The sequence below is a fragment of the Peromyscus eremicus genome, chromosome 8a, assembly GCF_949786415.1.
Source record: "Peromyscus eremicus chromosome 8a, PerEre_H2_v1, whole genome shotgun sequence".
In the NCBI taxonomy this organism is placed as follows: Eukaryota; Metazoa; Chordata; class Mammalia; order Rodentia; family Cricetidae; genus Peromyscus; species Peromyscus eremicus.
Genome location: NC_081423.1, coordinates 67,525,577 through 67,538,182, shown reverse-complemented (window position 1 = coordinate 67,538,182; position 12,606 = coordinate 67,525,577). Strand labels below are relative to the sequence as shown.

The 12,606-nt window shown below is 39.7% G+C and overlaps 1 protein-coding gene across 7 annotated transcripts in view; it reads right to left on the bottom strand.

Moving 5' to 3' along the window:
• Acaca (acetyl-CoA carboxylase alpha) overlaps nt 1-12,606 on the bottom strand; it is a 270,501-nt gene that overhangs the window by 143,793 nt on the left and 114,102 nt on the right. For all 7 annotated transcript variants that reach the window (XM_059271384.1, XM_059271383.1, XM_059271385.1 and 4 more), the window contains 6 exons: nt 12,173-12,336; nt 8,383-8,533; nt 7,366-7,469; nt 3,494-3,575; nt 2,935-3,080; nt 1,168-1,318 (listed from right to left, as the gene is read on the bottom strand). In XM_059271384.1, the coding sequence (XP_059127367.1) occupies nt 1,168-1,318; nt 2,935-3,080; nt 3,494-3,575; nt 7,366-7,469; nt 8,383-8,533; nt 12,173-12,336 (798 nt within the window). The remainder of the gene's footprint in view (nt 1-1,167; nt 1,319-2,934; nt 3,081-3,493; nt 3,576-7,365; nt 7,470-8,382; nt 8,534-12,172; nt 12,337-12,606) is intronic.

Genomic DNA, 12,606 nt, shown 5'->3' with positions numbered 1-12,606 from the left:
TGGTCCTTCTGTCTACCAAGTGCTGGTATTACACCACCACACAGGCATTTTTCTAACTTAAATATATTTTGCTATATTTGTTTGTGAATTTACTTGTCTTATATTTAGAAGTGATGTACAATCTCTCCTTATCACAGCAGCATTTTCCATATCTTTCTCCTTTACCTACCAGCCCAGTAAGTACAACTTCTAAATCTATCACAAACATCTCTTCTCTGGCAGTATCTCTGTGCTAGGCCATCCCTATTTCAGGCCTAGAGTACTTTTCCCCCTTTATTTATTTATTTGTTTGTTTGTTTGATTGATTGATTTGCACATTTGTCTGTGTAAAGGTGTGGGTTCTCCTGGCATTGGAGTTACTGACAGTTGTGGGCTGCCATGTGGGTGCTGGGAATTGAACTCAGGTCTTCTGGAAGAGCAGCCAGTGCTCTTAACCACCAAGCCATCTCTCCAACTCCACCAGAGTACTTTTTAAAAAAAAATCTATGAGATGTCTGTCCCTTCATGGCATTTACCTCTGATAAGGTCCACCCAAACTATCACTCTGGAGCCTACATCTCATCATACCATTTTTCCACTTAAAATCCTTCAATGATTCCCTGTGGGCTTCAGGACAGTCATAGCCTCCTTCATGACCTCAATTTCCTTCTAGAACATCTTTACCTGCCAATCCGCCTCTAACTGTAATGTATTCTCAATCAATTCTAATACAACACACTGTCTTGTTTCTGTGTCTCAATGAAAAGCATGGTCTCCTGCCCAGCTTCTATCTTTTCAAAAGTAAGACTAGGCAATCATCTCTTCTTTTAGGATGTCTTTCCTTACCTAACACCCTATCTCAGTTAGGGTTAGGTGACCCTCTTGTTCTTAGAATTCATCATACTTCATTACTCATCTGCTTTGTGCTCCAACTCTACCTAGCATAGTCTTTGTGTAGCTAACAGTTAGCATAGCACCTATCACTTAGTATTGTTGCTACTGTATTTTTAAAGCTCTAGCTTCTTCACCTGTCAAAGAAAAATGGTGAGGATTTTGTTTTTAAATATTCAGGTTCACAATCCACACTAAATTAACTGATGTTCTTCTTTATTGTTATTTTCAATCCTAGTCTATTTCTACCAACCTATGTTTCCTCCTATGATTCAATAGTCTATTCCCCACCCTGACCTCAATCTCAGCATAGCACTGGCCAGCAAACACATGGCCTCCGTCTTCCACGATATACTGGATTAACTTTCCAGCAGAAGGTGAACGCATTACAGATGGGTCATTTTCCTTCTCAAACACACAGGTTTTATTGCCAATTGTGATTCGGTATCTAGGAGATAAGTAGAACAGGGAAGCCAATAAAGCACTCAGGTTATAAAGCAAAATGAGAGAAAATGTCAGTCTTAAAAACAGTAACAAAGTAAAAAAACAACAAAACAAACACAGAAAATGTTATATATACACAATGCAGACATACAAACAATGCATTCACCATATCTTCATTTCTAATTTTTAAATTACATATTTCTTTATTTAGTTTACATGTAATTGTACCATATGTGGACATGTGCATTTATGGAGGTCAGAGGATAACTGGCAGGAGTGGGTTCTCGCCTTCTACCATGTGGGTCTCAGGAATTAAACTTGGGTGTCAGGCTTGGCAGCAAGTGCCTTCATCTGTCTGTCTAGCTGTCTTACTGCTCCTTATTTACAATTTTAGTAATCTTCAGTTAAGAGTTGGATTGAATAAGTTATGAGATAGTCATATACAGGAATACAGCATGAGCATTCAAAAAGAATAAATACTTACATAAAAATACAAAGATAATGATGATATAACTAATACCCCCTCCTTCCTTTTTTTTTTTTTCTCTCTCTCTCCTTCCTCTCTATTTCTTTCCCCGAAAGGACCTCACTATGTAGCTGAGTCTGGCCTCAGTCCTCTTCAGCTTCCTCAATGCTAGAGTTACAGGCACGAAATACCAAGCTCAGCTATAACTGACATTTATGGAACAATAACTATGTTGTAGGCAATTTTTAAGCATTTTAAGTGGATTGATTCATTCAATTCTCACAACAATATGGCTGGTATGATATACTTTCAAAAGGAGAGAGATGCACAGACTGAGAATGTCGTTCAGCTGGTACAGTGCTTGCTCAACATGCATCAAGCTCTGGGTTCAATCCCGATCACTACATAGATCTGGTGTGGTGACAGATATTGCTAACCTCAGCTCTCAGGAGGTAGAAACGAAAAGATCATAACAAAGTTCAAGATCATTCTCTACACAGCAAGACCAGAGTTAGGAGACTTGGGAGCCGGGGGGAAGAACACTAGCTGTTCTTGCAAAGGATTGGAAATAAATTCCTAGCATTCACATGGTGGCTCACAACTACCTGCAACTCCAGTTTCAGGAGACCCACCTCCCTCTTCTGACCTCTGCTGGCTCCTGCACACACACAGTACACATACATATACTCAGGTATATATAAACCACATAAAATAAATATTTATTTAAAAAAGAAAGGAAAAGTGCAACATTTATTTATTTGTGGATATAGTTAAAGTACTTTTAAGTAATTTTATATGTATTATATAATTTCTAATAAATATACAAGGAACTATCAACTATTATAGTTTATTTCAAAGGTAAATTACTTTCCATTGCCCACTACATTGGAGTGGTAGGGAAACATATTTTCTTTCATTAAGAGATAGTATCTCACTAAGTTGCATATGCTGGCCTTAAACTCCTTCCCTCAATGAGGGAAGAACTCAGTCTCTTGAGTAGCTGAAACTTGAAGCACAGAACACAACACCTAGCTTGAGACATGTTTACAATTATAAACACTTATGCACTCTTGAAAAAATCCCCAAGAGCTAATGAATAGTAAAAGGAAAAGTTAATCCAATGGCAAGCAACTGGAACTCAAACAGTCCCTCACCTATCCACTTCCTCCTTCATGTAAGTGGTATAACTGCTGCCATCATAGGATAAGAGCAGTCCACCATCACTCAGCCGATGTACGTCGACTTCCACACATGAGCCATTCATGATCACCACGTAGGAATTGGGAGACTGTCGAGTCACCTGCAGTAGACAAGAGCCAGAAAGACAAGCCAGTGATCCCTTCCAAGCAGAGCCTGAGACACAACTGTAGTATTGCAAAGACACGGGTGAAGAAGTGTGTCAAGAAGAGAGTGCTGACACGAGCGCTGCTTACACCAGTGTCTCTGGCTGGTGACAGTCCTGCCACAAGCAAACAGGGGGAACTTCAGCTGCTTTTCTCTGTTCCAGCTCTTCCCTGCCCTGTCATTATGAAATATCTAGATTTTCATAGAATTGCCAAATACTGAGTCCTGAAACTGACACAAATAATGAATGGAATATTCCAATCTGTGAACAAAAGCAAACTTTCTCTGTCTCTCAACCTAAGAAAACTAGTATTATGAACAGAAGAGAAGATAGAAACTAAGGCGTAGACTTTGATGGGGATTGCATACCTTAAGTACGTATTTGATTCCTTCATAGATAAGTTCAACATCTACTGTGTTCAGAAGTGTGTGAGCAGGAAGGACTTGACCCCTGAAAGAATGACAATATATGACACACTTACTTCTATAAAGTTCTAATTGGTTATAAAGAAATCTCAAAGATTATTGATTGTGATATTTCCTGAGACAGTAATAAGAGGAAAAAAACCTAAATGATTGTCTGTATAAGATTGATCACATACATTACCAAAAAAAATAGTGAAATTTATTTACATTTAATTGTGTACATGTGTAATGATATACAAAACATAAAACTTACACCGAGCAGTGGTGGCAGACACCTTTGATCCCAGCACCCTGGAGGCAGAGGCAGCTGGGTCTCTGTGAGTTCGAGGCCAGCCTGGTCTACAAAGCGAGTTCCAGGACAGGCTCCAAAGCTACACAGAGAAACCCTGTCTCGAGAAGAAAAAAAAAAATTACTATGAGGAATGGAGAAAGCCTCGAGTGAGTGATGTTCTGAGTGAATGGGTGCTGCTGACATGGACACAGGCATGCCAAGGACTCCAAAGCCTCAGACTCATGGAAAAATGGCAAAGCCTTCTCAGGGCAAGGCTCAAAGAAATTGCAAAGCCTTCTCTTCTAGTCCTAGTGCAAATGTTGACAGTGTATGCAGGTAACTTGCATCACAGCTCTCTTTCCCCAGACATTTACAGCCTGAAGACTGCTCCCTAAAGATACTGTGCCTACCAAGATTACCTAAGTCTGTATCTTTCCTTAATCCAGCTGCATACCATAAAGCCTGCTTCCCTGGTTATCTATGTGTAATAACCCTGCCTCTTGGTTGAGCTGTATGCTATAACCCACCTCTTTGTTCACCTCTATATAATAAATAAATAGATACACGGAGCTTCCTGGGTGCTGCAGTTCCATCATCAGAAAGCCCAGTCCACCCAACTCCAGCTTTTCCTCTAACCATGTCTCTGTCGGCCTCCCAAGTGCTGGGATTAAAGGTGTGGACCACCACCTCTCAGCCCCCTACTTCAGTTTCTTCTTCTTTTTTTTTTTTTTGTTTGGTTTTTATTTGTTGAGACAGGGTTTTTCTGTGTAGCCCTGGCTGTCCTGAAACAAGCTCTGTGGACCAAGCTGGCCTTGAACTCAGAGATCTGCCTGACTCTACCTCTCAAAAGGCTTGTGCTACCACTGCCCAGCTTACTTCAGTTTTTTGTTTTTGTTTTGTTTTTGAGACAGGGTTTCTCTGTGTAGCTTTGGCGCCTTTTCTGGAACTCTATAGCCCAGGCTGGCCTCAAACTCACAGAGATCTGCCTGCCTCTGCCTCCCGAGTGCTGAGATTAAAGGCGTGCGCCACCACTGCCCGGCTTACTTCAGCTTCTTAAATGCTAAGATTATAGGTGTAAATGAACCACTACCTATCAATATCATTTTAAAGGACAATTAATAGATGTTCTATAGTTCAAAAAGATGCATAGTGGAAAACAGCCTGGTCTATAGAGTGAGTTCCACGATGACCAGAACTACACTGAGAAACCCTGTCTGGCAAAATGAAAAGTAAAAAAGAAGCTGGAGTAGGATGACTGCTGTCACAAACAAACAAAATAAGCCATACTTTGAAAAAGTAATATAAAAAGGGGAGTACTAAAGAGAGGGTAGCTGAGTTACTGATAGCCAGTAGATATGGGTGAAGAGTATGCACATTATCTGTACTGGTTACACAACTAATAAAAGGCAAGTTTTGAGGCAGGGTATGGTGGCATACACCTTTAGCCTCCGGTGCACTGGAGGCAGAAGCAGGCAGAGCTCTGTGAGCACAAGGCTAGCCTGGCCTCCACAGTGAGTTCCAAGCCAACTAGGGCTACACAATGAAACCCTGTCTCAAAAGATGAAAAAGTTTAAACCACATTATGCCATGTGTTGTGGCACATACCTGTAATCCAAGCACTTGGGAGTTCCAGGCAGGAGGATTATGAGTTCAAGGCCAGCAACAGCTACATAGTGTGTTTGAGGCCAGCCTGGACAACATTATGCTCCCCTCAAAAAGATTATTTCGAAATTCAAGTTTTTAAAATTAATTAAAAATAGAATGTTGGGGCTGGAGAGATGGCTTAACAGTTAAGAGTGAGTGCTTCCTGCTTTTCCAGAAGTCCTGGGTTCAGTTCCCAGAACTCACATGGAGTGGTTTACAACTAACTGCCTTTTAACTCCAGCACCAGCTTCTGACCTCTGCAGGCATCCACACATGTGTGCCATTTATGAACATAAATTTTGTTTTGTTTTGTTTAAAGAACAGTAGGCTCAACATGTTGATACATCTATAATGCCACACTCTGGAGACTGAGGCAAGAGGACTGTGAATCAGAAGCCAGCCAAGGCTACTTAAGGATTCAATGGCAACCTGTGACATATATACAATGAGACTGTCTCAAAACACAACAAACAAAAAGAATACTAAAAGATTTGTTAATGAATTTTTACATGTGTAGAGAATCCATTTAACTAGGTTAGAAATGCATGCTGAGGAAGAAAAATAAGAAAGAAAGAATGGACTGGTAAGGGGGCCAAAGTGTTCAGGGAGTTAAAAGTCACACTGAGGGATTTAGTTTTGAGTCAGAAAGGAAATGCAAGCTGCTGAAGGCTTTAGTGTATGAGAATAACATAGTGAGATATTTATCACAGGGCTTGAAACCTCAGTTCAATTTTCAAAAATTTGTTTCTTTTCTTCCTTTCAGATACTTTGAAAGGGGGCCAATATAAGTCTAACAACACAGAAGGAAATAAAATGCCTGTACTTAAAGTGCTTGGATGTGATTAGTCCTTTGGACCAATCCCCTGGGGACTTGGGCAGAGCTTAGTCTCTGGAATCAAGGTACAAAATTAGTTCAGCTTCATACACGTCTGACCCTCCGCTTTGAAGACTTGTGAGGGCATCTTGAATATCAGCCTCAATTATTAATTCCTGAAATGTGCTGTAGGTAATACAGGAAATATTTAGGGTTTGATGCTAGGGAGAAATGCTAGATTTTATCCCCATGGTTTAAGTAGCTTTTCTCAGGAAACCATGTTTGCTGCAGGATTTCAGTGTTTAAAAAAAAATAAATTAACCTTGGAGCTGGGGAGATGGTTCAGTGAGTAATGTTCCTGCCATAAAAGCATGAAGATCTGAGTTCAGATTCCCAGTGTCTCTGGGAAACCAGAGCACAATGACATGTGTTTGTAACTCCAGCACTGTGGTGATGGTAGCAGGGGAGGCTGGAGTGGAGAAGATAGGCATATCCTGGGAGTTCACTGGCCAGCAAACCTAGCAAAACTAGTAAGATCCAGGTTCAGTGAAACTCTCTCTAAAAATGAGGTAGGACCAGACACAGTGCTGCACACCTTTAATCCCAGCACTCAGGAGGCAGAGGAAGGAGGATCTCTGTGAGTTTAAAGCCCATGTGGTCTATACAGTGAGTTCAAGTACATCCGGGGATATATAGACTCTGTCTCAAAACAAAACAAAACAAAACAAAAAAAACAGAAAACCAAATAAAACAAGAACCAGCCAAACAAACCAGCCAAACAAAACCCATAAAAATAAAGTGCAATCAAAAAAGACACTTAATGTTAACCTTTACACAAGCAGGTACACATATATATACCCATATGAACATATATTTAGCATACACACTTAAAACAAAGTGACCTATTCTACTGTGGCATAAACTAATTTCCAGTCATTCCCTCTCTCCTCTACCACCAGTTCATGAATAACAACTAGCACTCATGTGGTGCCAGGAAGTTGCAGAAAAACAAGTGGGCCTTTGAGCTGTAGTCCTGTACTTGCAGACCATTGATTGGCTGGCACACACACAAAAACAAAAGCCTACCTTTCTAAGGAGTGAAGGAAGTTAGAGATGCTATTCCTCAGGCTCACATCTGCCACATGGAGAGCCCCACACACAACTCCCAACATGGTGTCAGGACGTTCTGCCTAAAAAGAACAGAGGAAAAATCAAAAGCATGGTCACATGACACCAAAGCAACTCAAATAAAATCAAAATCAAATTTGCTATGAAGAAACACCCTTATTTCCATACTGATTTTTGAGCCAAGAATGGTGGTATACACCTGTAATCCCAGCACTTGGGAGGTGGAGGCAAGGAGAATCGGGGGCTCAAAGATCATACTTCACTACACAGTGAGGTTAAAGCCAGCTAGGACTACAAGAGACCTTCCCTTTTTATTTTATGTATGTTGCTTGCCTGCATGTACGTAAGTGTGCCTGGTGCCTCTTTAGGTCAGAGGGCAGCATCAGGTCCCCTGGAACGGAAATTATAGGTACCTGGCTATAAGCCATCATGTGGATACTGAGATCTAAACTAGGTTCATCTTTTTGGCCTCCAGGAGACCTTAAGAAACAATAAGGTAGGATTAATGCAGATGAGAGACAGAAGTTATTCAAGAGGTCATAAAGCTAATTGTTGTTCTAATTCTAACTCTTGTCATCAATCTTTCTTTTTTTCTTTCTTTCCTTCTTTCTTGGTAGTAAACAAATGCATAAAAACATATGCATTAAAGAATAAAGCCCAATGTGAAATCCCCACAACTTTAGAATGGCTATTCTAACTGTATAGAAGTTCATTGAGATGTATATAGACTTTGGGTCTGGTTAATTGTTGTCTGTCTGTGGTGATTTTTAGTTGCAGGATTTTTAATGATAAAGTTTATAAATACTTTTTAAAGAAGAAACAAACAAAAATCTCTATATTTACCTTTAGAATTTGAAAACAGATTTAAAAAAAATAATTTTCCTTCTACTCTTTTTGAAATTTTCACTGAGCCAATCAAAGACTAGCTCACAAACAGACAACTAAAGGCTATGTGTACAAGAGGAGAATACACACCTGCACTTTTTCTGCAATCAGTCTGTCCAGCCAGCCAGTGTCGATTCTATTCAACTGAAAGCTTTCTGTCTCCAGCAGTTTGATCAAGTATTCAACTGTAGTTCGAAAGTCACCCCGAATAGACAGCTCCTTCAATGCCACCACCATATTTCTAGGGGAACAACAGAAAAAAAATTGTTACAGCAACAAATATTTTAGTGTTTACCAATCATTTGAAAGAATTGTCTCATTCTTTTGTAGGCTTAGCAGGAGGACAGACAGTCCCAAGAACAGATGAGGGTGTAGCCCGTTCATTTTCACGTACTCCAGATAGGAGAGCTTCCAAGAAGTCAGTATACAGGAGTGTTGACTGATATAACCAAAAAGCACCAGTGAATTGGAAACATTTCACCATAAAGAGTACAGCTAGAACCACTCTCAGTTGTCACTTTGGAATTTTCTCCGTTCTAGTCATTTACTGCTGACTAGTTAGAACTAGGGCACTAATTTTCCACATCCTTACATCTTATTTATATACTATCCTTACTGTATACATCATTTCCACGCAACAAAACATACTTACAGACTATAGTAAATTTGGCAAGGTTTCCCTACCAAAAAAAAAAAGCAACAGACTGGAGTTGGCTGACATCTATACACTGCTGTAATGTCCTTCTATAATTCCAATGTCATCACACTTGCTCACTACACAATATTTTAATTGCTTGTCTTTCTTCCTCTGGATTATATAATACCATGAGGATACAGACTCTATTTAGTCTTTCTGTACTGTCAGGCCCGGCACGATGGTTGCTGTTGAGTACAGTAAATTTATGAATGACTGGAGAAAAGAAAGAACAAAATCAACAAGAGCATGAAGCAAACAGGTGTTGTGTTCAGCAAACAGTGTGGCTGAAACAGGGGCATGAAGACAGTGACAGAGGCAAATCTACCATTTAGCAAATATTTCCTGAATGCTGATACAAAGGGAATATATGAATTATATGCTTATAGTTCAGGGGATATATAGCGGTAACAATATAGGTATGTTTCTGTTTTCATGGTATTTACATTATGAGAAATGATATTGGATGTGTGGGCTAAGACTATCACAGAATAGTATCTAAGGGCCAAGCAAAGAGCATAGAATAACTGTAACAAAGAATGCAACACAGAAAGCTCTGAGCTGAAAAAAGAACTTTTGACACAGTATCAGAAAGCAAACACATTGCAGAGACTATTGCAATATGCTAACAGGTGACCTAGTCTGCTTTCTTCTGTAGAGAAATACACAGAGCAAAGCAGAAATAAGAAGTCAGACTTCTGACCAAGTCATTGGGCATTCCTGCAGAATAAACACAGTGATCCGCTTAATCAAGACTGAAACAAAAATGCCAACAGAGACCAGTCTGGGAACGTAAATGAGACAGGGAAAATGAAGGGGGATTGTCTAAAATACTCAACTCACGTCCCAGTTAAAAGAAGCAGTCACACAAAACTCCAACTACAGGCCAGCAAGCTAGCTTAACCTGCTGCCAAACCTGATTACCAAAGTTCAATCCCAGAACCCACACACTGGAAGAACTGACTGCTTCAGGCTGCCCTTCCCTACTCCCCTCGCTCTTTTCTCCTCCCCGCCTCTCTCTCTCTCTCTCTCTCTCTCTCTCTCTCTCTCTCTCTCTCATACACACACACACACACACACACACACACACACACACACACACACAGACACAGACACCCACACAGACACACACCATCAGCTTACTGAAGCAGTATAAGGGAATGAAAGGCAACTTTATACATTTTTTTTCTAGTTGAACTGCTATAATTTTGAAATTTTCACATACAGTTTTGAATGAATGTAACGAAGTTGTAAAGTACAAAAAAGAGAAGCAATGAGACTTCCTCATTTCTGAGACATTATTAAAAACTTAAGAACTGGACTGGAGCGAAGCAGTTAAGAGCACTAGCTCCTTTTACTGAGTTACAGTTTATTTGTTAACACCTATATGGCAGCTTACAACAATCTGTAATTCCAGTTCCAGAGAATCTGACACTTCTGACCTCTGTAGGCATCACCATGCATGTGGTTCACATATATACATGTAGGGAAAACACTCATACATCTAAAATTAAAAAAAAAAAATATGCTGGCGGTAGTGGTGCACACCTTTAATCCCAGCACTCTGGAGGCAGAGGCAGGCGGATCTCTGTGAGTTCAAGGCCAGCCTGGTCTACAGAGTGAGTTCCAGGACAGGCTACAAAGCTACACAGAGAAACCCTGTCTTGAAAAACAAACAAACAAACAAAAATCTAACAACAACAAACCTCTTAAGACTATTAACAAATACTAAGGGAATACCCACTCTCTGAACAGTTCAAAGGTTGAAAGGAATACTATTAAATCTGTGGCATAGGCAACACATTGTTAAAGCTTAAATTAAAAAAGAAAGAGAAGTTTAGAAGTAGCTCAGTGGCAGAGCATGCATAAGGTCCTGGGTTCAATCTCAAGCACAACAAAGAAGAGAAGGAAGGAAGGGAGAGAGAAGTGGCAAGAGAGATGGGGAGGGAAAGGGAAAGCAGAGAAGGAAGACAGAAAGAAGCAGATGAACTAATTTTTGATCTGGGACAGATATTTTAAACCTCCCCCCCCCCCCAAAAAAAAAGAAGCTGACTGGCCAATAGCTGATCAGGATAAGGTTAAGCAGGAGGACCAAACTCAGAATGCTGGAGAAAGAAGGGCAGAGCTGGAGAGTCTCCAGAGATGCAGAGAGAAACTAGATGGGCATGCCATACTGAGAAAGGTACCAAGCCACATGGCAAAGCATAGATAAGAAATATAGGTTAATTTAAACATAAGAGTTAGCTAGTAACAAGCTTGAGTTATTGGCCGAGCATTTAAAATTAATAGTAAGAGTCTGTGTGGTAATTTGGAAGTGGGCTGGTGGGACAGAAAAACTCCACCTACACTGTTGCATGCTTTATAATACAATGAAGTCTCTTACATGCAATTTTGATAATTATTTTACTCTCTTTTCATAAAAAAACAAGCAAGATTTTAATATTTTAAATGTCAAGACATCAAGATGATTGTGGCTAATAACACTGCATATCTGAAAATGCTAGTGTGGCATACTTTAAAGGATTATCACCAGAAATAAAAAATGGTAAGAATGTGAGGTGATGCAAATGCTAAAGAGCTTGATTCCACAAGGCATGCATATATCAAAGCAGCATATGGTATACCAATGTATATAGACATACATATATATGTCTATATACATATATACATACATTTATGCGTGCGCATACACACACACACACACACACACACACACACACACACACACACACACAGTTTTATCTGTGTTTTTTAGAAAACTTAATGACTACGAGTTGTTCACAGCTATATTGTGAGGCTCTGGTTGAAGTCACAGTACCTAAGAAGCACTTTATTTTATTCTGATGACAGATACAGACCTTTATCTATAAATTATCTGATACTTAATTCATGGTCAAGAACCTACCTTTCCCCAGTAATACTATCATTACTGTAAAAACAAAAACAAAGCAAATGACTTCATGTGTTTTTAAAAAAAAACTTGTAAAGACTCACAAGAAGCAGAAAAACATCTGCCAAGTACTATAGAATGTAACACAACATGAATTCAAGTACAAACTAAGATACATTTCTTCAAGTAAGCCCTCCACAGCAGCATTTTCATAGCAGATAAAGGAACGTCATACCTTCACCAAGGATTAGTCCAATTTTATTAAGCAAAATGCAATCAAATGCTATTATACTCACGAAATTGCTTCTTCTCTGTTTTCTCCCCAGGAAAAGCAGTGACCGAACTGAGAGTCAGCAAACTCATGAAGCCCCCCAGCAGCAGCAACACTGAAATAACCCCAAACGTTCTTATTGCTTCGAAAATTAAGTTCCTGAACTGTTCCCGAGCTGGGCTTAAACCCCTGTCAGAGAATGAAGAACATGAGAGACTACATTGTACTTCAAGGAAAAGAACATTGATATTCAGTGTTCAGACTCTGGGATTATCAAGCATAACTGACCCAAAAACCATGCAAGCCAAGGCCCAGTGCTATAGTCCCATGGATGCTTCTTGAGAGACTTAATTGAAATTAAATGGTCAATGCAGCAACCATCATGTATCTGCTCCCAGAATCTTTTATCAATTTCCCTCTCAAAATGAAGTTCCAAGACATTTGAAAAGCATGACCTCA